This window comes from Colobus angolensis, unplaced genomic scaffold, assembly GCF_000951035.1.
Source record: "Colobus angolensis palliatus isolate OR3802 unplaced genomic scaffold, Cang.pa_1.0 Scaffold14, whole genome shotgun sequence".
Classification (NCBI taxonomy): Eukaryota; Metazoa; Chordata; class Mammalia; order Primates; family Cercopithecidae; genus Colobus; species Colobus angolensis.
In genome coordinates, this window is record NW_012114488.1 from 11,251,905 (window position 1) to 11,278,777 (window position 26,873).

The 26,873-nt window shown below is 44.1% G+C and overlaps 1 protein-coding gene across 1 annotated transcript in view; it reads left to right on the top strand.

Annotated features, from left to right (window-relative positions):
- The first annotated feature begins 8,594 nt into the window (after positions 1 to 8,594).
- The window catches only part of LOC105506715 (chromosome unknown open reading frame, human C6orf118), a 27,367-nt gene continuing 9,088 nt past the window's right edge, over positions 8,595 to 26,873 (top strand). Inside the window, exons 1-7 of the mRNA XM_011934968.1 lie at positions 8,595 to 8,648; positions 10,606 to 11,291; positions 12,476 to 12,598; positions 13,733 to 13,792; positions 15,115 to 15,239; positions 19,934 to 19,992; positions 23,156 to 23,337. Of these exons, the coding sequence (XP_011790358.1) occupies positions 8,624 to 8,648; positions 10,606 to 11,291; positions 12,476 to 12,598; positions 13,733 to 13,792; positions 15,115 to 15,239; positions 19,934 to 19,992; positions 23,156 to 23,337 (1,260 nt within the window). The 5' untranslated portion in view covers positions 8,595 to 8,623. The remainder of the gene's footprint in view (positions 8,649 to 10,605; positions 11,292 to 12,475; positions 12,599 to 13,732; positions 13,793 to 15,114; positions 15,240 to 19,933; positions 19,993 to 23,155; positions 23,338 to 26,873) is intronic.

The following is a 26,873-nucleotide window of genomic DNA, read 5'->3' on the forward strand; positions in this document are numbered from 1 at the left end:
GACATGCTGAATGCTGAATTATTTAGGGGAAAAGACTCATAACTTTACTACCGACTCAAAGACATCAGCACAAAATGTGGTCGGAGGGACAGATAAGGAAGTCAGAGTACTAATTTTGTCACCTAGGTGGCGGGCATACGGTCAGTCACTCTACCGCTCTTATTTGGAAGAATAGTACATGGGTGTGTAGTGGGCATCTGCAATACTCTACAGTCCAGGTGGAAGAAAAATGTCCAATTCATTTTCAGATCTCAAGTCTGATGACTCCCTTTTTGCTAGGTGGAGGGAATTTTTATACCACTCATCTCCAGGGACGTCCTTCAGTTCCTGGGAGACTCTCAGATTTGTTCCAAGCGTTCGAGGAAGGCCTCTCTGCATTCCTGAGAAGCTGCTCCTGACCTGGGTCCTGATGACAGACCCCCCATGGAGGGCAGGCCAGGGCAGCACCATTGTAGGGGCAGGGGTCCCCGTCCACCGTCCACGCTGGTGTCCTCTTTCCAGGCTGGACTCCCCTCCCCTCCTCCCCTTATCGAAGGCCACCGTCTCTCCTTTTCCCTCAGCGTAAATCCTTCAATACAGTCAATGACATTCGGTTTCCAAAACAAACACCAAGAATGAGAAAGGAGAATCATTCCAAATGCCTGCTTTCTGCCTGTGTCACAAACCCCTCTGGGATTCGGGAATGACAAGGGAAGCCCAGAGTGGACAAAGCAAAAATTACAATGGCTTTAAATTGTCCTGTGCCGCCCTCTCCCCAAAAAACACCCAATGTCGGTGCCATTGTATTTAGGGGAAAAGAGGCTGGAGAGAATAAATGTTAGTGTCTCCAGGCATGCTGCCAACCAGTTCTGTGCCTCTGAGGGGTGGGCTGGGGAGGAGGCTTGTGATTAGGTAAGTGTGGGGAATGCTAGAAGGAATGAATTGACCGAACCCTCCAGGTGTTGAGTGCACTCTCCTCAGCACGGTAGGGGCGGCCAATGGAGGCTACCTGGGTTGTGGTGCTGCTTTGAGAAGGGAGCAAAGGGCACAGAGAGATCGAGGAAGCGCCCAAAGTCTCCCAGTGGCCATCCCTCCCCAGCCAGCCCCGAGGGTGGCCAGTAACGAGGACTTCAGGTCTCTGCCCTGACAGCTCACATTTCCTAACCTTAAGAATTTAAAAAGTCTAATCCCAGCACTTTGAGAGGCCGAGACGGGCGGATCACGAGGTCAGGAGATCAAGACCATCCTGGCTAACATGGTGAAACCCCGTCTCTACTAAAAAAAATATAAAAAACTAGCCGGGCGCGGTGGCGGGCGCCTGTAGTCCCAGCTACTCGGGAGGTAAACCCGGGAGGCGGAGCTTGCAGTGAGCTGAGATCCGGCCACTGCAATCCAGCCTGGGCGACAGAGCGAGACTCCGTCTCAAAAAAAAAAAAGAATTTAAAAAGTCAATCATGTTTGTTCTCATTTGGATAACTTCTGGCTTTATTTTTTATTAAAGTAGCGATGTTCCCCCACCCCGGGTTCTACACACAGAAAATCCTTATGTCCGCCGTACTGCTGGGAAAACAACTAGGGGAATGACAGGCCGTGGCCACCCATCTGCCCTGGAAGGGGAAGGTCTCCTATCAAGGGTGGGAACAACCCTCAGCCTCACTGGAAACGCTTGTGGAAGTGGGAAGGAGGCTCCAGTCATTCCTTTCTAGCCCTTGTATTCAGGAACCAATAGGTCTCCCATTATTTCATTTTTAGAAATGTGAGCAACTGCTTGTTACCAATGAAAATATCAGCAATATGAAACAAGGACCAGAAACAGTAAATAATCAGCAACGCCAAATATTTTGAAAAACAGTTGGTGGGAATCATGTCTTGTTTCTCCATAGATGCGGGTTTGATTGGAAAAGTACACAGACTCTGCAGCCAGACCATGCTGGGGTTCCCGCGTTTGCCCTGCGAGCTCGCAGACGTCTCCCTGTGTTTGTACTGGGCCAACTCCACTCCCTGGGGAAATTCAAAGGGGCATAATATTAGGGCTTCTGGTTTCCGCAAAGCCAGGCTGGAGAGGGCCGTGTGCCCCACATGCAGTGCCTCGACATCATCCCCCGGGAGCCACATCAGTGTGCTTTCCTAAGAACTACATTAATATCGGGATGACTGGAAGACAGAACTGGATTACCCCACTTCTGGTTTGCTTTTCCCATCTCCAGCAACAGTGAATTTCTTTCCCCCTTGTCTATGGCAAGATTCCCTTGGAGCAGGTCACACACACCTTTTATTTATTTCTTTAGTTTTACATTTACTTATGTATGTATGTATATGTGTATGTATGTATGTATTTATTGAGACAGGGTCTTGCTCTGTCACCCAGGCTGGAGTGAAGTGGTGTGATCTCAGCTCACTGCAACCTCCACCTCCCGGGCTCAAACAATCTTCCTGCCTCAGCCTCCCAAGTAGTTGGGAACCACAGGCACACACCACCACACCTGGCTAATTTTTTTGTATTTTTGGTAGGGGCTTTGCCATGTTGCCCAGACTGGTTTTGAACTCCCAAGTTCAAGTGATCCGCCTGCCTTGGCCCCCCAAAATGCTGGGATTACAGGCGTGAGCCAAAGCACCCAGCCCAGACACACCTTTTAGGCATGTACCAAGTCATGAAATCAAATGTCCCCTGTTTCCCAGACTTTCAACATTTTTCACTCCATTGGCCCCGTTCCCTCAACATGGGATCCCTCAAATCTCTCTAATCGTAAACAAACCAGACCAATGAAACGCAAACAAAAAACAAACAGCGATTTGAACCATCTCCCCGATCCCTAGCCAATGCTCTACCTCAAGTGTCAGGCCACACACGAGTTTTGGAAAAGGGAGGTCAAGTCTGCACCACACTCTCTAGCTTGATGCCATGAATTCTCTTCCTCTGGCTCTTTGTCACCTCATCTGAAGTCAAAGAGAGCCACACTCTAATCCCCAGAACTGGTGAAGATGTGAGGTCCCTGGGCAGAGAAGATACGGAGCTGCAGAGGGGATCAGGGCTGCTGAACGGCTGGGCTTAAAATAGGAAGATGAGCCTGCGCTACCTGGGCCAGTGCAGTGTCATCACAGGGCTCCTTTTACAGAGAACAGGCCAGGTGCAGTAGCTCATGCCTGTAATCCCAGCAGTTTGGGAGGCTGAGGCGGGCGGATCCCCCATGGTCAGGAGTTTGAGAGCAGCCTGGCCAACATGGCAAAAACCTAACTCCAATAAAAATATAAAAATTAGCCAGGCATGCTCGTGGGTGCCTGTAATCCCAGCTACTTGGGAGCCTGAGGCAGGAGAACTGTTTGAACCTGGAAGGCAGAGGTTGCAGCAAGCCAAGATCATGCCACTGTACTCCAGCCTGGGTGACAGAGTGAGACTCCATCTCAAAAGAAAAGGAGAGAACAGAGAGGCAGGAGGGTGTCTGGGATGTGAGAAAGACTCTCCCAGCCTCGTCGGCTTTGCAAATGAAGGAAGGGCCCAGGAACCAGGAACCAGGTGGCCTTTAGATACTGAAAAAGGCAAGGAAGGGGACTCTCCCCAGTAGCCTCCAGGAGGAAGCAGCCCTGCCCACTGCCCACACCCGGATTTTAGCTAGCGAGAGTCATTTTAGACTTCAGACTTCCAGCAATGTGAGAAAATAAATTGATGTTTCTTTCAGGCTGCTAAGTCTATGGTTATTGATAATCGCAGCCACAAAAAACAAATAGAGGCCTTCCCTGGTCATCTTATGTAAAATAGTTTAAGACTCACCACTGCACTTATAATGTATTTTTATAACACCTTAGGGGTTTTTTTTTTTCCTTCACAGTTTCATTGTAGATTTTCCTTCTTTCTTGACATCTGGTCGGCAGCCTTTATTGGCAAAGATCAGATGGTGCGGTGACATTGTGCTTGAAAATGCCATCTGATCATGAAGAGGTGGAGAAGCAGGCACTCTCATTACTGCTGGGATTGGGAAAATTGTAATAACCCTTCCGAGAACAATGTGATGCTCTTTCTCAATATCCCATGGGCACAAACTGGGCAACTCCACCCCAGGTGCTCAAGTTCTGTGTTTACCTACAGATTCGCACACACAGGAGGTGACTGGAGAACCCGCAGTGGGATTTAATGGCAGAAGAATGGAAACAGCGGATGTGTCCATCGGTGGTCTGTGGATTGGAATAAATCACAGTAGACCCATACAATGGGACACTGCCCAGCCAGGTAAAAAGTCAGGTGTTCTTTGCGCACTGGTGCAGGATGATTTCCAAGAGAAAAAAGCCAGGTGGAGGAAGTGGGAGTGGCCCGCTGTCATCATGGAGCAGAGAGGACGGAGAGATGGTGTGAGTGAATTTTCTTGTCTACACGGGCTGTCTGCGGGAAGTCGTATAAGCATCTGGTCAGATGGGTGGTCTCTGAAGAGAGTCACTAGAGGGTATGGGATGTGCTGGGGGCATTTTCACGACCGACCCACGTACCTCTCACTTAATGGGGGAATCATGGTGTCTCCTGTCCTGCCTCTAGATGCCCAAATCATTTTCACAGCTGAAAAGATAATGGAGCTTTTGGAAACAGGTGTAGATGAGTGATAAACAACAGTTTGAAAATAAAGAAATGCAGCTTTTACGTACCAATGTCATTGAATGAAGGTTTGTTTTACTTTCCAAAGGAGGAAAGGGACTTGCCGGGGAGGTGGGGGGTGGGGAAGGGATGTTAGGGAGCCCTTCAAGAGGTGTGTTCTGTCTGCACGATTTCTTCATCGACTTTTCAAACTTCCAGAGTCTTATAGTTATTTTGCCTTCAAATACCACTCAAAAATGAAGCTATATTGCAGAAAATTACCTTTAGGGCAAAATCCAGGCTCCACGGGAGAAGCTTTGGGATACGTGGAAATAGCCCACCTGTGCCACAGATAACAGTGCCGTAGGAGACTCCTTCACAGAGAACGCAGGTGCAGTGATAGCTTTGCGTTTCCTCCTCCTTGGCAGGCCGGCCAAGAGCTTCCTTGTGACAGACTGTGACCTGGATCTGTTGTGTGGAATACCTGCCTTAGAGGGGTGTAGAGTCAATGCAAAGGTCTTGTTTATATGTGCTTTTGAGATGAGAAAAATGAGCATGTTCGTTTTCTGATAGAAATGTTCCTATAGAAAAGCAAAGATGAATGATGCAAGAGAGGGACAGCGAGAGAGGAGAGGAGAGGAGAGGAGGCGAGACGAGGGGAGGGGAGGGCAGGGGAGGGGAGAGGAGGGGAGAACAGAGGAAAAGAGAGACAGATGGAAAAACAGACCAGTGAACTGGGGCCCTTGAAAAAGCAAGAGGGCAAAAGAACCCAGGAGCCAAGCACTTTGGCCTTGGATGGGTGAGAGGGTTTTCCCTGACCCATCAAGAGGAGGGTACAGAATTTGGAGTGTCACTGCCAGCCACCACTGCTTACGTGACTAGAGCTGGAGATGTCATTCTTGGCTCTTAGCACCGTTCCCTTCACTCTCTATGAAGTGTAGCAACAGTCATCTCTCTAGAATAGAAAGTGATGATACCCTGCTCTGTAAAACATTTTTCAGTGACTCTTGATCACTCTTCAGCCGTCTTCAAGACCAAACTGAAACTCCCTCCTGACTCTGCCCCTGCCCCATCTCAGCATTCTCATCCCACTCCCAACCCCACATCCTCCTGCCAGGCCAGCATTTGCTTTGCAGTCTATCTAAAATTTCTTAAGAGCATCATTCAGTTTCTCCAGAGCTTAGGAAGCACAAAGATGTTTTAAAAGTTATTGCAAGTCAGTTCGTTTTTGCACAGCAGATTCTAATAGCTGAAAAGCAGTAACTGGAATCACTTATTTGTGACTTCTTCCCTTTTGGAACCCATCAGTTCTTCTGACTGATGCTCCCCTCCTCTCCCCCATGATAAGGAACTCCCGCTCGCCCATCCTGCACACCTGGAACAAGTGGTCTTCCTGGAAGCCTCCGCAGCCCATGAGATGAGAATCCTTCACTCCTTCCTCTGCCGGTCCATGCCCATCTCCGCTGCTGCTCACATGCATTTCACTCCCCAGTGGTCTCCTCTCCACCGAGCATTTTTAAAGTAGGGAATTAATTGTGCATTTCTGCAGTGCTAGCAAAGAGACAATAGTAGACAATGCTTTTTTATTTATTTTTTTTTTCTGGAATGAGGGGTAGGATGAAAGGATGGGTGGATGCTTGGATTAGCTGGGATGGTAGAATGGCCTCACCTTCGGGTTGCATTCAGCGTCCAAGTGTTTTAGGATGTGTTCAAGCGCTAACTATTGTGGATAAGCAAAACAGCAGCCACAGTCACTGAAATACGTGCAGGCGCAGTTTGCCTGCTGAGCAGTTCTTGGCCAGGTCTACATAGAAGTCTGGCCTCAAGGAAGATCCAGTGTGTGTCTGGCACATCAACTCATAATGTCGTGATTAAATGTGTTTCTGCCTCAAATGCTTTGATGAACTATTTAGCAATAGGAGAGCCACAAGTGGGCTTTTAAGGCCTGATATTGACTTGATCATTGACTTTCTGATCTTGATAGCATATAAATAAGGGGTGGATGAATTAATTTGACTGCATTTGTGTTCCGCCACAAGGGATGACTTGGGAGAAACTGAGGCCCTAAAAACAAATTATTTTCTTTTGATCAAAACCAATACTCAGAAGTTCTACGTAAAGTGAGTCAAATTTATGTCTGTGCCAAGGAGCAGGAGTGAGGGTAGCACAGGCTGAACCCCAGAGGTGAGGAGCTCTCGCAGTGGGACGCACCCCTCATCACTGTCCCTCCCAAGGTCTACAGACGGGCCCTTTGTCCCTCCTGCCCATCTGTGAAAGAAAAGCGGAAAACACCTATTGTTACCTTTCTGCCTGACTGTGCAGTGTGGAAGCGATGGGCTGTTTTAGAACTTATGACATTGACTAGTTTACTAAGGGATTCTGAGCATAGAGGCTCATTTCTTCATCTCTAATTGTTGGTTATCTAAAAACCTGGGCTGCTGCCCATGTGAGCCTATTTCATAATGAGCTGCAGGTGAGGGGCATACAACGCTTACTTGCCGGTGCCCACGTGAGCTTACTTCATAATGAACTGCAGGCGAAGGCACACAGCGTTTCCTCGCCAGGGCCCGTATCTAGACATCCTTACGCAGCTCAGGCAGCTTCACGTCAACCTTTCTGTCGTGAATAAGATGCCTAACTACCATGCACATTCCAGCGAGACAAGCAGTAAGCACTCCGGTGACCTTTTCACAGGAGGAATTCCCATGCACCTGGTGATGAAGCCACCTGAGCAGGTGAGGGTCCTGGCAGTTTCTTGGTTTCCAGAATGTTCATGTTTCACGTATCTGTCCAGTGTTAGGTTTGGAAGGGAAGGTGATGGTAAAAAAAAGAGAGAGAATTGGCAGCTCTCCAGCAATTCCGGTTCTATGTCCAGCCTGAGACCTGCAGAGATGGGGGACCAGGTTAATACCAGTGCGGACCTCGGCTTACAGGCTGGGGTAATTAGAGGCCTGGGCGGGAGGGGACTGGTGGGTATGGCCTGCTTCCCAGGAAGATGTTGATAAGATGTTCCATGGCAAGGTGGTGTGGCCCTGTTTTGGGGGGGTGTGATAGAATGTTCCTTGGATCTTTGCTCAGCAGGATCTGATGAAGATGATCCTTCAGCTGGGGGCTTTGCCGGGCAGGGCTTTGCCGAGCAGGGGGTGATAAGAAAGTCAGGTGGTTGGGCAGGATGTTTCTCCTGGCCCGACGCCCGTGGGATATTTCAGTTTGACCAGGGTCTGCAAAATGGAGCGGGGCTCACAAAATGGTGCAGTTTGAGCTAATAGGCAGCATCAACAGAAACAAAGAAACAACAAACACTGTGTGCCCCGCCTCCTTCACGGAACCGTGTAATTCCATCCGCACAACCAGTAACACCTACATCGCTGTCTTTCCCATTTCAGAGCGGTAAGCAGTGAGGGTTGGTGTCAAAGTTACTTCTAAGATCCAGTGGAATCGCCCTTCCAGTACTCTCTTTCTGGCTGCAAGACATATAAACCGAATTACAGTTTTCAAAGACAGAAGTTTTAGCTTTTTCCTCCCTTGACACATGGGATAGCCTGAGGAGAGAGGATGGACTTTGCAGTCACACAGATGTGCATTTACACATCTGTAAATTCCATTCTCTGCGAACTCACTTTGGGCAAATTACCCCACAGGACCTCAATTCCCCACTAGCAAATACATAGATAATAATAAAAAGCGACTAAATGATCACCAAGTGACTGGCACCTGCTCTGTGCTGGATCTCCAGGTACAGTTGGGTGGGTTACGCACTGTCCAATCTGCACATTTCTATAGCAGATGCCTGAAGACCAGTTATCTTTTGCCCCCTGGGCTTTGGAGAGGAATTAGGGAATGTGAGAATACTTGATATTTTTCAGATCACAAAAAGTGTTTCACTTTAAAAAGTAAGCAAGCAAACACCAGTACTCCCTGTTCCAGAAACTCGCAGGCACAGAAGAGGGGAGGGGTTGGAGGGAGGTTCCACAGCAGAGGCTGTGCCTGGTTGCTTAGCAGTGAGGGAAACTAGGGAGGGCTTAGAATGTTTGTGGTTTCCACGGCAACAGCCCAGCCCAGGCAGCTGAAGGGAAGGAAGTCATGGCGGAGGAGCTGGAGCCTGAATGTAAGTGGCCTGGAGCGGCTCTTGCTGGCTTGTGAGATTTGCTTAATGTTCATTTGTGGAGGGATGGGCTTCTGAAGCGATTCTGGTGCCTCAGCCTCCGAGTAGCTGCGATCACAGGCACCGCCACCATGCCTGATTTTTGTATTTTTAGTAGAGACAAGGTTTCGCGAGGTTGGCCAGGCTGGTCTCAAACTCCTGATTTCAAGTGATCCACCCGCCTCGGCCTCCCAAAGTGCTGGGATTACAGGCGTGAGTCACCGCACCCAGCCTGATTTGTAATAATTTTGACATTAAAGACCTATTGTCCTGTTCTGGGGTCAGTGGCAGGCAGGGGGAAGGATACATTTCCAAAGAAAAAAATAAATAAAAAACCTCTGTTTAAAAATGTTTAATACTACATTTTGGCAATATGTATTAATCCAAATGTAGTCTAAAGACCTATCCTATTCAACACACATTCAAAAGTTGGTTTGGTTTTACTGACAGCAAATTTGTTTTCAGATCGTTTGTAAAAGAGTCATATTTTCCAATAAATTCTTAAAACTTTCATTTATTGTTTATTTTCTCTCTCAGGCAGAGATGGCAGGATACACACACACACACACACACACACACACACACACAATGTTTTCAGATAGGAAAATAAAATACTTATTGCCACGATGGGGATTCCTGGCATATATTACAAGAACATGGCAGACAGAAGTTTCCACTTCTGTCTTGAGCAGGTCTTATTACAATCAAAAGAAAAAGCATTTGAAGTGGGAAAATGATTGTGTCAATTGACTTGCTGGTGGCTTCAAATCCTTCTTGAAAGTAAAATAAACGAAGGATAACACAACAGCAATGAAGTTGCCTCCTTCTTCCATCTTCCATAGAGCTGGTACAAGGTGCCTTTTAGAGCTTTAAGTGTTCATGCCTTTGATGAATTGCAATGATCGCTGTCTTGGAGAATTTGTTCTGTGAATCATTTAAGTGGTTGCTCTGAAAGACTAAGCTGATCAACAGGGGCGATTCTCTAGCAGCCCTCTGCTGAAAGTATTGGCTCCAGTATTCAGCCGCCTCGGTGGACTCGGGGAAGGATGGTTTGCTTCTCAATGGACGGAGGAAATTTCTCTGAGGAGGGTATGGATGGGCCTGCTGCCCTTTGGGCATCGCAGTACACAGTGTCCCAGAAAGAAATTCTTCTTCTTAGGTTAGAAAACAGCAAATAAAGGGGGCAAATCTGGGCTTCTCCTGTTCTCTCTGTAGTGTTCAGTAACATGTTGCCTACACTCTAGACCTGCAGCCAAAATGGGTAGAATTTACGGAGTATCTCTTCTAGGCCATGTGCCTCTTTGCCAAAAGTAATTCCATCTGTGTGTCAATCAACCATTTTGTTTGAGATGATGATTCTAATGTTGCAGAGGAGGCAACTGTGGTTCAACAGCCCTAGGGGTTGGCTCTGTGGGGATGGTGCAGGAAGGGGTGAGCGAGCCACTGGTCACTGAGGGGTTTAGTCAGGGACTCCTGAGACATTTTAGCATTAACTGAGGGTTTTAACCAAAACCCTTTCTGTGTTCCCCTGTATGTGAAATACATTAAAGAAGACATCTTTAAGCATCGTCATTAAGAATTATAATTAAGATTGTACACTTTCCTTTCAGAGCCTTTGCTAATATTGTAAGAAATACTCTGCCAAATTAAGATATTCTGTTTTTTTCTGATTGGCTTTGAGGGCCCGGAGCTCTGGGGCTGGCTTGCACATCCTGGGGCCCTGCCTGCTTCTCATCTGCAGCAACACACTAGATCCGCCACGGGTGTCTCTGACTTTTAAGGGCCGGGTCATGTATTCTGTTCGTCTGTTTCTCTGTATACCCTCTTTTGGTCAGGGGCTACGCCTCTCAGCCAGAGCACCAGCTGACTTCCTGTGGAACTAAGAGCCATCCCTAAGAGTCTCCTTTTCTTTTCTGACCAGTGTACCTGAAGTGGAAGCACTGCGAGACGCCAGGCGTGAAGACCCTGTGTAATCTGAAGACACTTCTGAACCGGCTTCAGAAAGACCACCGGGAGGACGTCTACCTCTACATCTCTGGACACCTGAACCCCAACAAGCTCTACCAGCCTCCTGAGACAGTCTTAGAGCACTGGCCCAATGCCCACCGGCCCAAGGGGGAGCTTTCCTCTGACGTGGGAGAGCTGCCCACAGGGAAGGTGGTGAGGATGAAGGAGGCCCTGGCCCACTTCACCATCCATACGGCGCTGGTCCCCAGTGAGGCCCAGGATACCCCGCTGTTCAGTTACCTGAACCCCCAGGCCTCTCTTTCCCACACTTCAGAGGAGGATCTCTTTTCAGTGGAGGCTCTCCGAGAGGGGAAGGAAGAAAAGAAAGGAGGCCCTCCCGGACGGGGCCCTCCTGGATGGCGCAGGAGGGAAGAACTCCAGCTGCCCGACGTGAAGGTGCTGCGGTACCAGGAAGCCGGGCCCAGAGGCGCCAGGGACCGGCACCACTATGTCAGCTCCTACCTGGCGGGGGCCACCAACGCAGACAGGTACAGGATGTTCCTGCGTTTCCAGAAAGAAGTGCTCGCCAAGCAAGATCTCCTGAAGAATGACTTCGCTGGGAGCAAGGTGGCCGCGGGCCACGAAAGAAAGCTGCAGCGGGTGAGGAGGGCGGCCCTGCGGTGCTCTCGGGAAAGAGCTCTCAGGGCACAGCTCTCGGGGCAAAGCTCTCGGGGCAGTATTCTCAGCGCAGACCTCGCGGTGCAGCGCTCTTGGCTCAGTGCTCTCTGTGCGGTGCTCTCGGGTCAGTGCACTTGGTGCAGTGCTCTGGGTGCAGTGCTCTCTGCGCAGTGCTCTCGGGTCAGTGCTCTCTGTGCAGTGCTCTCGGGTCAGTGCTCTCCGTGCAGTGCCCTCGGGTCAGTGCACTTGGTGCAGTGCTCTCGGGTCAGTGCTCTTGGTGCAGTGCTCTGGGTGCAGTGCTTTCCGCACAGTGCTCTCGGGTCAATGCTCTCCGCGCAGTGCTCTCGGGTCAGTGCTCTTGGTGCAGTGCCCTGGGTCAGAGACAACCACGACTGTGAATTGAGGTTCGTCCTCTGAGGCTTCCCTGATACGTCCAGGCAGAATGCAGTACTGTACCAGGTGCGGAGAGCATTAGCACTTTCAGTGGGGACAGTTTGGGTGAAATGAAGGAGGGCGCCTTCTGGGAACTGGTCAGCTGGGGGAGGCCCATCGCAGACACATTGGAGGCCATGTGGCTGCAACAGTAAATCAGATGTTTGTAGGTCAGCAGAGGGGTCTGAGAGAGGGCTTGCCTGCCTGACGGTGGAAGAACGGTGAGGGCAGAGAGAGAGCTGATGGGCACTGTCACGCCCTGAGGTATGCCCAGGCAGCACGTGTGTACAGAAAGTGCTGGTGTGAGGGGAAGATCTATGGTGGGCTGCCGACTCAGAGGAGAACAGCTGACTGGAGGCATCATCTCCAAATGGGGACGATGCACGAAAGAGAAGAAAATAGCAGGCCCCCAGGAAGCAGCCAGGCCTTGGGGTTGGAAGAGAGAAAGGGCCTTGGGGGACTGTGGAGGCGGAGAGTGAATGCTTGAGTACTGGGAACAAGGGAGTCAATAAAGAAGAAAATATTTTTTAAAAAATCCCGAATCTTGGGTGACCAGGGAGACAAAGAAACTCAGCAAATGGTGGGAGGGATCAGAACCCTCGGGACCGGCCCCCTGTGCTGCCCGCCCACTCTCCAGGGTGATGACAGCTGTGTCCTCTCTGGCTCCTGAGAAATTCGGTTCTGGAAGAAAAATGAAGCCACCCTGAAAGGGGCTGACTCTGTTTTTCCTCCAGGAGCTTCAGAAAATTTGCACCTGCAGCCCTCAGCAGTTCAACAGACTGCACGTCTTTGGAAAAGTCTTTGAAGAGATTTGTAACAGTTCTTTGATATTTGGTGATCTCTTGAAAAAAGTTAAGGTAAGAAACATCCATCTTCAGCATAACAGTTGAGAAGCTTGCATGAGGTTCTGTGTACATGAATGATCTCAAGCCTCACTGAAATTCTGCCAGGGATCACAGGCCCCCTTCTACAGACAGGGACCATCACTCACAGAGACTGGAGGTTATCTGCCTGCAGGGACGTAAATTATAAAGGGGCCATGTGGAATCAACACCCAGTCAGCTCATTCCTTAAGCCCATATTTTCCCACTAAAGCTTCCTAATTATACATAACCTTTTATAAATTGTACATAACTTAATTATTATAATTCAAATAAATGAATAATTAATTTAACATTACATGTGTAATTTTATATGAATCCTTATGGAATTACAGATTTGTTGTAATTTCATGATGAAAGTGATTTTTGGATGCTGTGGCTTATGCCTGTAATCCCAGCACATTCAGAGACTGATGCAGGCAGATCACTTGAGGTCAGGAGTTTAAGACCACCCTGGCCAACATGATGAAACCCCATCTCTACTAAAAATACAAAAATTAGCTGGGCATGGTGGCACGTGCCTGTAATCCCAGCTACTCAGAGGCTGAGGTAGGAGAATCGCTTGAACTCGGAGGCAGAGGTTGCAAAAAAAAAAAAAAAAAAATGAGACAATGTCCTTCATATGGAACCTGAGTTGAGATTATGTTGCTTAAAGACCATGCGATATTTAATTTCCCTAATGACAAGGAATGCCTAACGGTGGAGACCTGATGGCCTGTTTTCCAGCGATGCTTCATCACTGGGAAGCTCATCCTGGCAGGCCAGTAGAACCTGAATCCACAGAGCTTCTGCATGGCAGGAGATAATTTGTTGTATTTGTGTCAAGGTGTTTTATGACATTCTGAAGTGATCAATATTTTATATTTTATCCCATGGCATTTTATGATATTCTGAGGTAATCAATACTTAATGCTCAAATATGCTTCAAAGATGGTGTGATTTTATCAATGTGAGCATGTATACCATTTAATGCATTGTAGGAACATTTTATGTTTTTCTGAAATGATCTAAACGAACATTCTTGACTTCCGTGTTATTTATACACATGAAACACCTGTCCTGTGGCCTCCTCATGCATGGCCAGTGGAATTTGTGTTTGTTTCTGTACAGGATGAATATGAACTCTACATGGTGACGCTCCTGGAGTCCCAGCCCGCAGCACAGTACGAGGTGATGATCGATCGCGAAGAGCCTGAATAGAGCCTGCTTATTCCTAGCATTGTATTTCACGAGCAGTGGAAACCTTTCTGAATCCAAGAAGCCCCATGTGTGCCCCATAACTTAGAATAGCTAATATTTTTTATTATAGATAAGCTTTATACTGCCTTAATAACATTATTGATAAAGAAATTTCCCTTAGATTGGCATAACATTATTTATACTGCCAAACAAGCAACATAACTATGTATAAATTGGGAATATAAATGGTTCTCTGCCAGTAGTTTCCAAAAACCATTGTCGAGTCATTATCCTGGCAAAAACACTGAGAATGTGTTGTGATGGCTAGTGTGCTGTAAGCTGACTCAAACCCTATGATCTCTTTGTTTAACGGGTGACAGTGTGCCAGGTGTTCCCTCTAGGGTTGGGTTAAACATGTGATTGGTCAAATAAGAAAATATACTGCCAGAATAACTTAATCACTTATAAAACCTAAGAACATCTAACACTGTAGCCAAGATAACTTTGGTATTTTGAATTCAATACACTTTAAAGATTAATTTTACTTCATAAATTAGGAAAGATAGTTGCTTCTTTTGTATATGAGCAAACAATCACAGCATTGCAAGGAGATCAGTTCTAGTTTGCTTCTTCATTTAAAATAAGATGTGAGCACCATTTTCTTTGTGCTGAGCCTTTTCATAACGCAGAAGCAGCCTTTGTCTTTATAAGAATGAGCAAAGGCTCCAGTGGGGAATCTACCTTGTTCCTTACGTTTTGAGATTGAGTCAAAAAGTGGCATACGTCCCTATCTTGGTCAAACGTGAGCATGAAGAAATTCCCAGGCCAGCAGGGCCCTGGATGCCTCTTTCTGTGTCTGTAACCCTGACAGCGCTTCCCCTAAGAGGCAGAGATCTCTGTTGCTCCTCATTTGAGCACAGCACTGCTTTATATCTGCAGATGGCAAGCGCATTCACATGACTTCTCATTCATGTAGAAGAAATGATTGCAGTGCCACTAACAATGTGCCTCCAGGGCTTTATCCAGCATGTCCTTCCCCCGACACAGGCCAACAGGGAAATTCCCTACCATCTTTCCATTTCTTGGAAAAATAAACTCTTAACATACTGAAAAAGGTATTTTAATGGAAACTTCACTGGCCATTCCTGCCCCAACAGCCCTCCCTCCCTTAAATCCTCCCAATTTACCTGTTTTAACTAGAATGTATATGTTAACCCAGGGCACCTTGAAAATGCATTAACGACAAATAAAAAAGGGAGTCCTCCCTCCCTCCCTGTGTGCTTGTCTCACCTCTTGTGCCTGGTCCTGCCTAGGCTCTTCTGGCTCAACTCAAGGCGCTGGGGCAGAGGCCAGTGAAGACGGCAGACATGGATCTCGCCAGGGAAGAGCTGAGGACGCTTGTAAGAGCCACAAAAGCAGCCCTGGAGCAGAATGATAGGTGAGGCATGAGTGACTGATCTGATCTATGTTTAGATTCTCCTGTAACAAGATCTGAAGCCTACAGTTACATTGATTTCTGCTTTGCTGAAAACATGCTACTTTTGCTAATATCATGCCTGTCATCTGGCCACTTCTACAGGCCATCACCTATGTGACTAAGACCTTCTGCTAAGTATGGTGTGTCCATGGGGGGAGTTTGGGCAGGTTTCCGAAGGAATCTCCTGTCTTTTTTGGTGGTCCCCTGAAGACTGACTGATAGGCGAGAGGGCTGCAGATCTAAGACACCTTATATGAATGCCCTTATTGTTTTTTAACTTACAAAACTCTTCTAATATAACCTCTCTGTGTCATTTTCCAGAGTCAAATCACAATTGGATAGGGCACACTGTTTGTATGATTTGAAAAAGATTAAAGGAAACTCACAACATCCAAAATATCTTCAAGAGCACAAAACAAGAAACAAAACCAAAAAACAAAATTTGCCTTATAGTGTAACTAGAAGACAGAGAACTGTTGTATTTGTTGCTCCAATTTATTTATTTTTTGATGGAGCCTTGCTCTGTCGCCCAGGCTGGAATGCAGTGGAGTGATCTCAGTTCATCGCAACTTCCATTTCCCGGGTTCAAGCCTCCCAAGTAGCTGGGATTAAAGGTGTGTACCACCACACCCGACTAATTTTTGTATTTTTAGTTGAGTCAGGGTTTCACCATGTTGGCCAGTCTGGTCTTGAACTCCTGACCTCAAGTGATCCACCCATCTCAGCCTCCAAAAGTGCTGGGATTACAGGCATGAGCTACCACACCTGGCCTCCAACTTGGTCTTGCGGTCTCTCTCACAAAGGTGGCTATGAACTCTAGCCCTCCCGTGATGGGGCTTTGGGGGCTGGTGGAGGATGTTCTCAGGGTACTCTTCATGGGATGTGTCTTCATCCTAGCCTTCAGGCTTAATGCCCAAGTGTCTGACCTGTGACCAGATATTCCTCTCACAAGAAACCCAACTACACTGGCAGAAGCCCTTGTGGCCGTTGTCTGGTGTGTATCCAGGTTATTCCTACCAAGATAACCAGTCTTTAGGAGATCCCTGGCTGGTAAAAGGTGACATTCAAGTGTGTCCATCAGGTGAGGCACAGAGAAGGCCACAGAACAAAGCACATTAAATAGCAGATTTGTTACTTACAGATCCCAGAGAAAAGAGGGCAGCATGCCTCTCAGGGGTGGTAGGAAGTAGGGAGCTGCCTGAAACACACTCGCTCCATCAGCAGGTAAGGGAGCAAGAGAGAGAGTGCGGACCGATGGACCAAGGCTTTTGTTCAGGTCTAGAGTGTGACCGTAGCAGGTTTTCCACGGGGAATTCTGATCAGTGGGTTTAGGGCAAGAAGGCATGAGGTCTGTGGGGTCACACACACTATGATAGAGTGTGGTTTCTGGGTCACTGCAGCATATTCTCATGGCCCATGCAGGGTGTGGGGGTCAGTGGGTTGAGGAAAGTAGGTTGTATTTAGCTGTCCCATAGTGGGTGATCACTGGGAGGTGGTTGTTTAAGGCAGATATCTGGACTGACCATTTGGAGGCACTGGAAGGAGGAGAAGCACAAAAAACTGTGTCAAGCAATGGTGACTGAGCCCTGCTTCTGGAGTGAGAAAATTAAACTTCTGTTCAAAGTGAACACCAAGGCAAAAAAAAAAAAACAAAACTGAATTCATTGCAAATGCATCCAAAGTTTAAAAATGACTGAAAATAGAAAAGAAAACATTCAGTGGCAGTGAACCAGTTTCCATGTGTCTGCTGCAAAGCTTTGTTTGTGAGAGCAAGTGAGGTTTTGGGAAAAGTTCATGGAAGAGAGAACAGTGGAGCTAGAAGGAGGTCTAAAATTGTTCTAAAACCACTTCCAGGGAGAGAATCCATGTAAGTGAGAAAACCACACAGCTGTACTGCTGGGCTGATGGCAGCACTGACTATGATGGCAGGGGTGTGGTGGGGTGGGGTGGGGTTACTTGGAAGAGGGTAGAAGTGAGAATACAACTTTGAAATGGTAATAATACATGTGAGAAGGGAGTTAAAGGAAAGAAAGCAGCATCCTTTAGGAATGTCCAATGAAGGCAAAAGGGAGCAAGAGAGGAAAATGTAAAAACCCATAAAAAGAGGAAAATAAAGGTGCACACAACCCTTCCACATACTGTCCTTTTCCCCTCTAAACAAGCAAGGTATCCAGGACTATCAAAGGAAATCAGAACACCACCAAAAAAACAAAAAACAGGCCAGGTGTGGTGGCTCACGCCTGTAATCCCAGCACTTTGGGAGGCTGAGATGGGTGGATCATGAGGTCAGGAGATCGAGACCATCTTGGCTAACATGGTGAAACCCCGTCTCTACTAAAAAAATACAAAAAACTAGCCGGGTGTGGTGGTGGGCGCCTGTAGTCCCAGCTACTCAGGAGGCTGAGGCAGGAGAATGGCGTGAACCCGGGAGGCGGAGCTTGCAGTGAGGGGAGATCGTGCCACTGCACTCCAGCCTGGGCGACAGAGCGAGACTCCGTCTCAAAAAAAAAAAAAAAAAAAAATGAAATCAATAATAAAATAGCATAATTTGCTACACTGATGGAAAAGTATCCATTTGAATTAGCAATCTCTCATACTACTCCAAATCACTAGTCCAGCCTGCAAAAATGCAGAGGTGTAAACAATCTTCGTCTATACAAACTACTATGAGAAAAGAACAGAAAATGAGAATCCAAATGATTTACCTGATGAAAGTCCCTGCCTTACCAAGGAATAATAATAATAACGTTGAATGAGAAGAAAACTGTAGCACAGCACTCCAAGCTAAATTAGATGTTCCCGAAAGAGCAGTTCAGCATATGAAAACAATCTTGAGTCATAAATTTAAAAACTAAGGAGAGAAATCAACAACAATAAAGAAGAAATAAAACAAGATAAAAACTGAGGGAAAAATAGTTGAAAAAGTCAGAATTATATCATAGGTCAAGACTAAATTCTGAAATACCCAAGGAAGAGTAGTTTTGAATGAAAATATAATAAGGGGCATTGGGAAAAAGTGGAAAAATATTTAAAAGAGTGTAAATGAGATACAGAAATAAAAAGAGTCAGAAAAAGTAGATGAAATAGACATAAGCAAAGAATGTCCAATTCTCGTATAATTAAAGTCCCTGAAGAAGAAAAACAAAGCAATAGAACACAAACCTAAGAGATAGTTAAAACTATAATATGTAAAAATTTTCTGGAAATGAAACTTTCTTACTATACATATTGAAAAGATTTTCATCATTATTATTAATCCATTGAATCCCCCGTTTCTTAATTTTTTTTTCTTTGTGACAGGGTCTTGCTCTGTTGCCCAGGCTGGAGTGTAGTGGCGTGATCATGGTTCACTGTAGCTCCAACCTCTCAGGCTCAAGGGATCCTCTCACTTCAGCCTCCCAAGTAGCTGGGACCACAGGCACCACACCTGACTAATTTTGTATTTTTTTTTAAGTAGAGATGGAGTTTCACCATGTTGCCCAAGCTGGTCTCCAATTCCTAGACTCAAGTGATCCACCTGCTTTGGTCCTTCAAAGTACTGGGATTACAGGCATGAGTCACCATGCCTGGCTCCAGTTTCTTAAAATTGAGGGTCATAATAACCACCCTATTTCTCTCTTAATCTGTGATGAAATGAACTAATATGTGTAAAAATCTTAAACTGTTAGGCCCTTTGTAGACATTTGACATTAAATTATTTGCATGTTGATGTTTTAAATTGAATCACAGTGTTGTCCTCAATATATGTAATACCTGCTAGACTCCTTTTTGTTTTCTCTTTGAATCTATAAAACATAAGATAGTTGATGTAGGTCACTCTGAACCAAGCAGAGGAAGCAAAGAGGTTTTTCCCCTTTTCTTTTCTTTTTTTGAGATGGAGTCTCGCTCTGTCACCCAGGCTGGAGTGCAGTGGTGCAATCTCGGCTCACTGCAACCTCCACCTCCCGGGTTCACACCATTCTCCTGCCTCAGCCTCCCAAGTAGCTGGGACTACAGGCCCTCGCTACCACACCCAGCTAATTTTTTGTACTTTTAGTGGAGACGGGGTTTCACCATGTTAGCCAGGATAGTCTCAGTCTCCCGACCTCGTGATCTGCCTGCCTTGGCTTCCCAAACTGCTGGGATTACAGGCGTGGGCCACCATGCCCAGCCTCTTGTATTTTATTTTTAATTCAAACATAGTGAAATTTGTAAATTGTATCTTTTGCACAGAATAAAAATACGCAGGAAATATGCAGTGTATTTCAGCATCAGGAAGGTCTTTCCATAGCCCTTGACATGTTGTTTGACTTTGAGTGTAAAACGCTAATTTTTTTTTTTTTTTTTTAGTTTTTTAAATTTTTTTTTGCGTTCTTCCTTCTTAGCAATTCCATTAACAAAAAATATCAATAAACTCTATAGGAAATCATTTATTTTAAATTAACTAACTCTTTAAAGGCTTATGCAATCTTGGTAAGAAAGTATTATTTTGTTTGTTTAACTTGACTGATTTAGGCTGTCATTTAATAAATATCTTCAGAGTATCTGTTGTGTTAGAAAGTAAGCAGGTCTATTTTAATTTCTCAACTATAAGAGACTTGTGGTGTAACACAGACAAAAGAAAAAAGATATAATGAGGATCTAATATTTCCCTGTTGTTCATCCACACATTGTAGACTCAGAAGTGAACTGGAGATGGAGCTGGCATTGCTGCGGTCTGCGAAGGAACGATCAGGCAGGTGTCTGTGTGATGTCCTCCTGATGGGTGCTTTGCTGTGACCTTCATTATTTCAGCTGCCACAGCCTTGGCTGCCTGTCTGTCAACATGGGAGATGCTGATGCTCCCTCTGAGTTTTGCAGTAAGAATTCAACGTGTTCACCCGCATCACCCAAGATCACAGGGCCTGGCACGTGGTGGTCACTGCCTGTTTGTTCTTCATCTTTTTATTATTACTTGTGAGGAAGAATATGCATTTCATGGGAAATTAATTACATTTTATGAATATTTTATGAAATAGATATTAACATTTTATGAAATAGATAATAAAATTATTTTGAATGTATACAATTTAGAATGCAATTACATGATAAAAATAAGTTTAAGTATCTTGCTCATTAACCTTGACTGTTTCCCAACTGTTAAATGAAATGCCATTTTCCCCCTGAGTTTGTTAAACACTCACTCATATTCTGTTTTTAGATACTTTTTCTCAGTGTCTGGTAGGATATCCTCACAGGCCTATCCTGTTTTAAGTTCTTAGTAGAGCTTGGCCTCAAAGATCCTTGTCAAAGTGCTTTTACCACCTTTTTCCCCCTTCTGCCTGTTTCCTCTTTTCTACCTATGAGTAGCACGGGTGCTGTTAACCCTGCTGGATGTCTTTGCACAGGTTTCTGTCACCTGATTTACATCACCTTGTCCTGCCTGTTCTCTGTCCCAGGCTGACTCTGCTTCTCCTTCCGTCCTTTCTCAGGGCTCAGAGGTCACCTGCTTCGCTCCTTCTTCCACCATGTTGTTTGTTCTTTGTAGGGTTCCTCTCACAGACGTGAAATAGGACCCAAGCTTGGTGTTTTCTGTTTCCTTGCTTTCTCTTAAAACAGGCCCACGATTTAAAAACAAAACAAAAAGGCAGAAACTTAAGGGCTTTACTGCTAGTCATTGATTAAAAAAAAAAAAAAAAAGGCAAAGATGAATAAAAATAAGATGGAGTGACTAACTTTCTAGAACTCTAGTAACCTTTCTTCATGTTAGAGCCTAGTCCACTGTTCCCATCACTCTTTCATTGCGATGGAACAAACCCGGTGCCCCTGGTTCTTCCTGCTTTGTTCTTTTCCCAAAGTGTTCTATCGCGGGAGCCTGTTCCTCCAATCACACACATTTGCTGTGGAATGTCCCCGTTTTCATACCTCAGTCTTTCCCTATAGTTATGTCTTGAGGGTAGAAAAGAGGTGAGGACGGAGGTCACTCCCTTGACTTGACGCTCCTTTTTGCCTCTTTGAACTCAGCTGATGGTTTTGGGCTGAAACCTTCAGCTTAGGTGAAGGTGGAGAACACATACTTTATTTTGTAGTTTCTTTCAGTTTGTGTAGAAGCTTAACTATGACCATTTCTATCCCCTCAGCTAGCTCATCATGTGTCTACTTAATTCCCCCAAATTTCAAAATTTAATGTCAAATTTTCTCCTTCTTCCAAATTTGGCAAAGTAGAATGATGGCAGTGGCTTCCTTCTTGTTTACTATCTACAAGGAAGGGTAATTAATATTTCTAACTGTTTTGTTCCCATTGAAAAGTAGTAATTGTTTTTTTCTCAAAAAATGAAGTCTCACCACTCTAATTAGTATATAACTGTGCTGATTGACGACAAATTGGCCTTAGCAGTGGATCACTTGATGTCTCCATTTCCTTTCTGTACTCCTTAAATGTTGATATTCTTTGGAGTCCAGCATCTCTTTGGAAGAGTTTTCTTTTAAATTCCAAATCTATTTTACCTGGTAAAATCCTTTCTTTCACTCTCCTACCCCTCAACCTCTTCCAACATAGCTTGAAATAAGCGGCCAAGTTGGGATTGAAACCGAGTTCTTTCTTTCCTCCATGCTTCATCGAACTCATTGTTTTCTTTCTAGCTACAACTGAGCGAAAACCTAGGGCTTGTTTTTGACGTTGCCTTCTTCTCTACATTGCCAGATCTAGTCAACTACTAAGGTCTATTTTCTTTTTCTATTTCCTAAATAGTTTATTTATTTATTTTATTTTATTTTTCACTTCTCTTCATGTTGGGAGTGCTATTCTGATATGCTTTGGCTCTGTGCCCCCACCCAAATCTCATCTTGAATTGTAGCTCCCATAATTCCTATGTGTTGTGGGAGGGACCTGGTGGGAGATAACTGAATCACGGGGACAGTTTCCCCAATACTGTTCTCATGCTAGTGAATAAGTTTCATGAGATCTGACGGTTTTATTAGGGGTTTCCCCTTTTTGCATCTTCCTCATTCTGTCTTTGGCTGCTGCCATCCATGTAAGAGGGAACTTCCTCCTCCTTGCCTTCTGCTGTGATTTTGAGGCTTCCCCAGCCACATGGAACTGTAAGTCCAATTAAACCTCTTTTGTTTGTACATTGCCCAGTCTCCCGTATGTCTTTATCAGCGGCGTGAAACAGACTAATACATATCCTGACCCGATCAATCTGTGTGAATGATTGCCATAGCTTCCAAACAGGTGTCTCTGAGTCTAGTCTTGTGCTGTCTGATCCACTTGCAGGGCACAATTTCACTGGAGACAGTGATCATTATCTGATTGTGTCTCTCCCCATATTAAAAGCTCTCAACAGCTTTGACTGATTTCTTAACATAGGTCACAAGTCTTCTCAGATCTGCCCCCCGTTTCCCTCCTAGCATCGTCCCTCAATGTCTAAATTCTGTCTTCTGCTCCCTCCCAAAACCCTTCTGTTTGTCTAACTTCTCTTTATCCTTTGTGTTTCAACCTAATCACACTTCTCTGGCAAAGTCATCCTTGAGCCTTCCTCATGCTGTGTCTGATGTTCTTGCCTTTGTCTTACCATAATTGCACCTTCTACTCTGCCACTGTCACTCTTGTTGTTTCTTGTTGGTCTGCACTGCTTAGTCACACACTCTGGAAAAGGCTAATTCACCATTGAACCTTTCTACCTAACCCAGTGTCTGCACAAAAATGTGTTCAACAAATATGTACTGATTAGAGGAATGAATTAAAGGAGGAATGCCCTCATTCTTGGGTCAGATTATTTTTATTGACATGCTTTGAGTTTGAATTATATTTTATAGTTATATATACTATAGCATACATAATATTGTTAATAATACATAATGCTATTAATAATGAGATATTAAACACAGTAATACTTTGTTTTTAAAAATATTCCCAGAATCATCTGAGAAACATATAATTGATGAGAACCAACTTACTCTTATTGAGAAGGTTGAAAAGAAGAGGTGTGAAATACTCAGTAAGTGGGATGAGATACAAGCTCTGGAAAAAGAAATTAAAACAACTTTGGTTCATACTGGAATTTCAGATATCACTGAGAATAGGATTAAAAGCATAGAGGTATGCAACTTATTTATTTAAATATTTACATTATTCATTTGCCTAAAGACCTCGGCAAACACTTGAAGTAATGTGATTTGGTCATAGGGTAACAAAATCATAAAATTTGGTTCAAATATACTTTTTATTTCAAAATGTTTATAGCAAATAATCATAATAATTAAGAGATATATCTAAAATAAGAAAATGGGAAAGTGATAAAAATTCTATTGATTTCTGTTAATAGCCAAAACCTAATTTTTTGAGTAACATGGACATATAGAGTGGAATAATAGCCATTGTAGACTCCAGAATGTGGGAGTGTGGAAGGGGGATGAGGGATGAAATACTACCTACTGGTTACACTGTACTCTATTTGGGTGGTGGTACACTAAAGCCCACCATTACATATATATCCATGTAATACAACTGCACTCGTACCCCTAAATCCATAAAAGTTAAAAAATTTAAAAACATAATTTTAAATTGTACATAATATAACTCAATGTAACCTCCAGTTATAGAGTATGTAAGAAATACGTGATTTTTTTTATTGTGGTTCTATAGGTAAGCATATTTTTCCAGCACTACTTTTATTCTTTTTAGCAGAATTATAGAGCATATAGAAAGGTGTTTGTGGTCCAACCTTTTTTTTATGAAAAAATTATCCCTTTCTGTTTTACAATGATATGTTCAGATGTTCTTTTTTTTCTTTTTCTTTTTTTGGCTGGGGGACATGGCTGTGTGCCAACAAAACTTTATTTACAGAAACAGGTGCAGACTGGATTAGTTTGTTGACCCCTGTTTTAGAAGAAATTATTTAAATATAGAGGAAATGCTATGGTTCACTGTTATAAGAATGAAATATTAATGGATGAAATAATTGTACTGATTCTAGCCTTATTTTAACAGGTGAAGTTTTTACATTTATTTATTTTTTATTTTTTTCTATTTTAAGTAACAGGGTACATGTGCAGATGTGCAGATTTGTTACATAGGTAAATGTATGCCATGGTGATTTGTTGCACCTATCATCCCATCACCTAGGGATTAAGCCCAACATGCATTAGCTATTTTTCCTGATGTTTTACCTCCCTTCACCCCCCTGACAGCCCCCAGTGTGTGTTGTTCCCCTCCCTGTGTCCATGTGTTCTCATTGTTCAGCTCCCACTTATAAGTGAGAACATGTGGTGTTTGGTTTTCTGTTCCTGCATTAGTTAGCCGAGGATAATGGCTTCCAGTTCCATCCATGTCCCTGCAAAGGACATGCTTGCATTCCTTTTTATGGCTGCATAGCATTCCATGGTGTATATGTACCACATCTTAAAAATCTAGTTTATCATTGGTGGGCATTTGGGTTCATTCCATGTCTTTGCTATTGTGAATCATTCTGCAATGAACATATATGTGCATGCATCTTTATAATAGAATGATTTATATTCCTTTGGCTATATACAAAAGGGATTTGGGTTTGCTGGGTCAAATGGTATTTTGAGTTCTAAATCTTTGAGGAATTGCCACACTGTCTTCCACAATCATTGAATTAATTGACATTCCTACCAACAGTGTAAAAGCATTCCTTGTTCTCCACAACTTTGCCAGCATCTGTTGTTTCTTGACTTTTTAATAATTGCCATTCTGACTGGGGTGAGATGGTATCTCATTGTGGTTTTGATTTGCATTTCTCTGATGATCAGTGATGTTGAGCTTTTTTCATATGCTTGTTTGCCACATGTATGTCTTCTTTTGAGAAGTGTCTGTTCATGTCCTTTGCCCACTTTTTAATGGGGTTGTTTGTTTTTTCTTGTAAATTTGTTTAAGTTCCTTGTAGATTGTGAATATTAGACATTTGCCAGATAAATATGGCAAAAATTTTCTCCCATTCTGTGGGTTGTCTGTTTGCTCTGATGATAGTTTCTTTTGTTGTGCAGACCTCTTTAGTTTAATTAGATCCCATCATCAATTTTTGCTTTTGTTGCAATTGCTTTTGATGTTTTCATCATGAAATCTTTGCCCATGCCTGTATCCTGAATGGTATTGCTTAGATTTTCTTCTAGGGTTTTATAGTTTTGGGTTTTACATTTAAGTATTTAACCTATCTTGAGTTATTTTTTGTATAGATGTAAGGGAGGGGTCCAGTTTCAATTTTCTGCATATGGCTAGCCAGTTCTCCCAGCACCATTTATTAAATAGGGAATCCTTTCCCCATTGCTTGTTTTTGTCAGGTTTGTCAAAGATCAGATGGTTGTAGGTGTGCAGTCTTATTTCTGAGTTCTCTATTCTCTTCCATTGGTCTATATGTCTGTTTTTTGTACCAGTACCATGCTGTTTAGATCACTGTAGCCTTGTAGTATAGTTTGAAGTCAGGCAGCATGATGCCTCCAGCTTTCCTCTTGTTGCTTAGTGTTGTGTTGGCTATAGAGGATCTTTTTGTTTCCATATGAAATTTAAAATAGTTTTTTTTAATAATGTGAAGAATGTCAATGACAGTTTAATGGGAATAGCATTGAATGTATAAACTACTTTGAGAAGTATTGCCGTTTTCATGATAGTCATTCTTCCTATCCATGAGCATGGAGTGTTTTTCCATTTGTTTGTGTCCTCTCTGATTTCCTTGAGTAGTGGTTTGTAGTTCTCCTTAAAGAGGGACTTCACTTCTCTTGTTGGCTATATTCCTAGATATTTTGTTCTCCTTATGGCAATTGTGAATGGGAGTTCATACAAAATTGGGCTCTCTGCTTGTCTGTTGTTGGTTTACAGGAATGCTTGCAATTTTTGCATATTGATTTTGTATCCTGAGACTTTGCTGAAGTTGCTTATCAGCGTAAGAAGCATTGGGGCTGAGATGATGGGATTTCCTAGATAGAAGAATCATGTCATCTGCAGAGACAATTCAACTTCCTCTCTTCCTATTTCAATGCCCTTTATTTCTTTGTCTTGCCTGATTGCCCTGGCTAGAACTCCCAATAGCATGTTGAATAGGAGTGGTGAGCGAGGGCATTCTTATCTTGTGTATGCTGGTTTTAAAGGGGAATGCTTCCAGCTTTTGCCCAGTCAGTATGATATTGGATGTGGGTTTGTCATAAATGGCTCTTACTATTTTGAGATGTGTTCATCAATACCTAGTTTTTTGAGAGTTTTAAACATGCAGGGATGTTGAATTTTATAGAAGGCCTTTTCTGTGTCTATTCAGATAATTATGTGGTTTTTGTCTTTAGTTCTACTTATGTGATAAATTTTACTGATTTGTGTATGTTGAACCAGCCTTGCATCCTGGGGGTGAAGCCAACTTGATGGTGGTGAATAAGCTTTTAGATGTGCTGCTGGATTCGGTTTGCCAGTATTTTCTCAAGGATTTTTGCACTGATGTTCATCAGGGATATTGGCTAAAGTTTTCCCTTTTTGTTGTATCTTTTCCAGTTTTGGTATCAGGATGATGCGGGCCTCATAAAATGAGTTAACGAGGAGTCCCTTCTTTTCAATTATTTGGAAGTGTTTCAGAAGAAATGGTGCCAGTTCCTCTTTGTACCTCTAGTAGGATTCAGCTGTAAATCCAT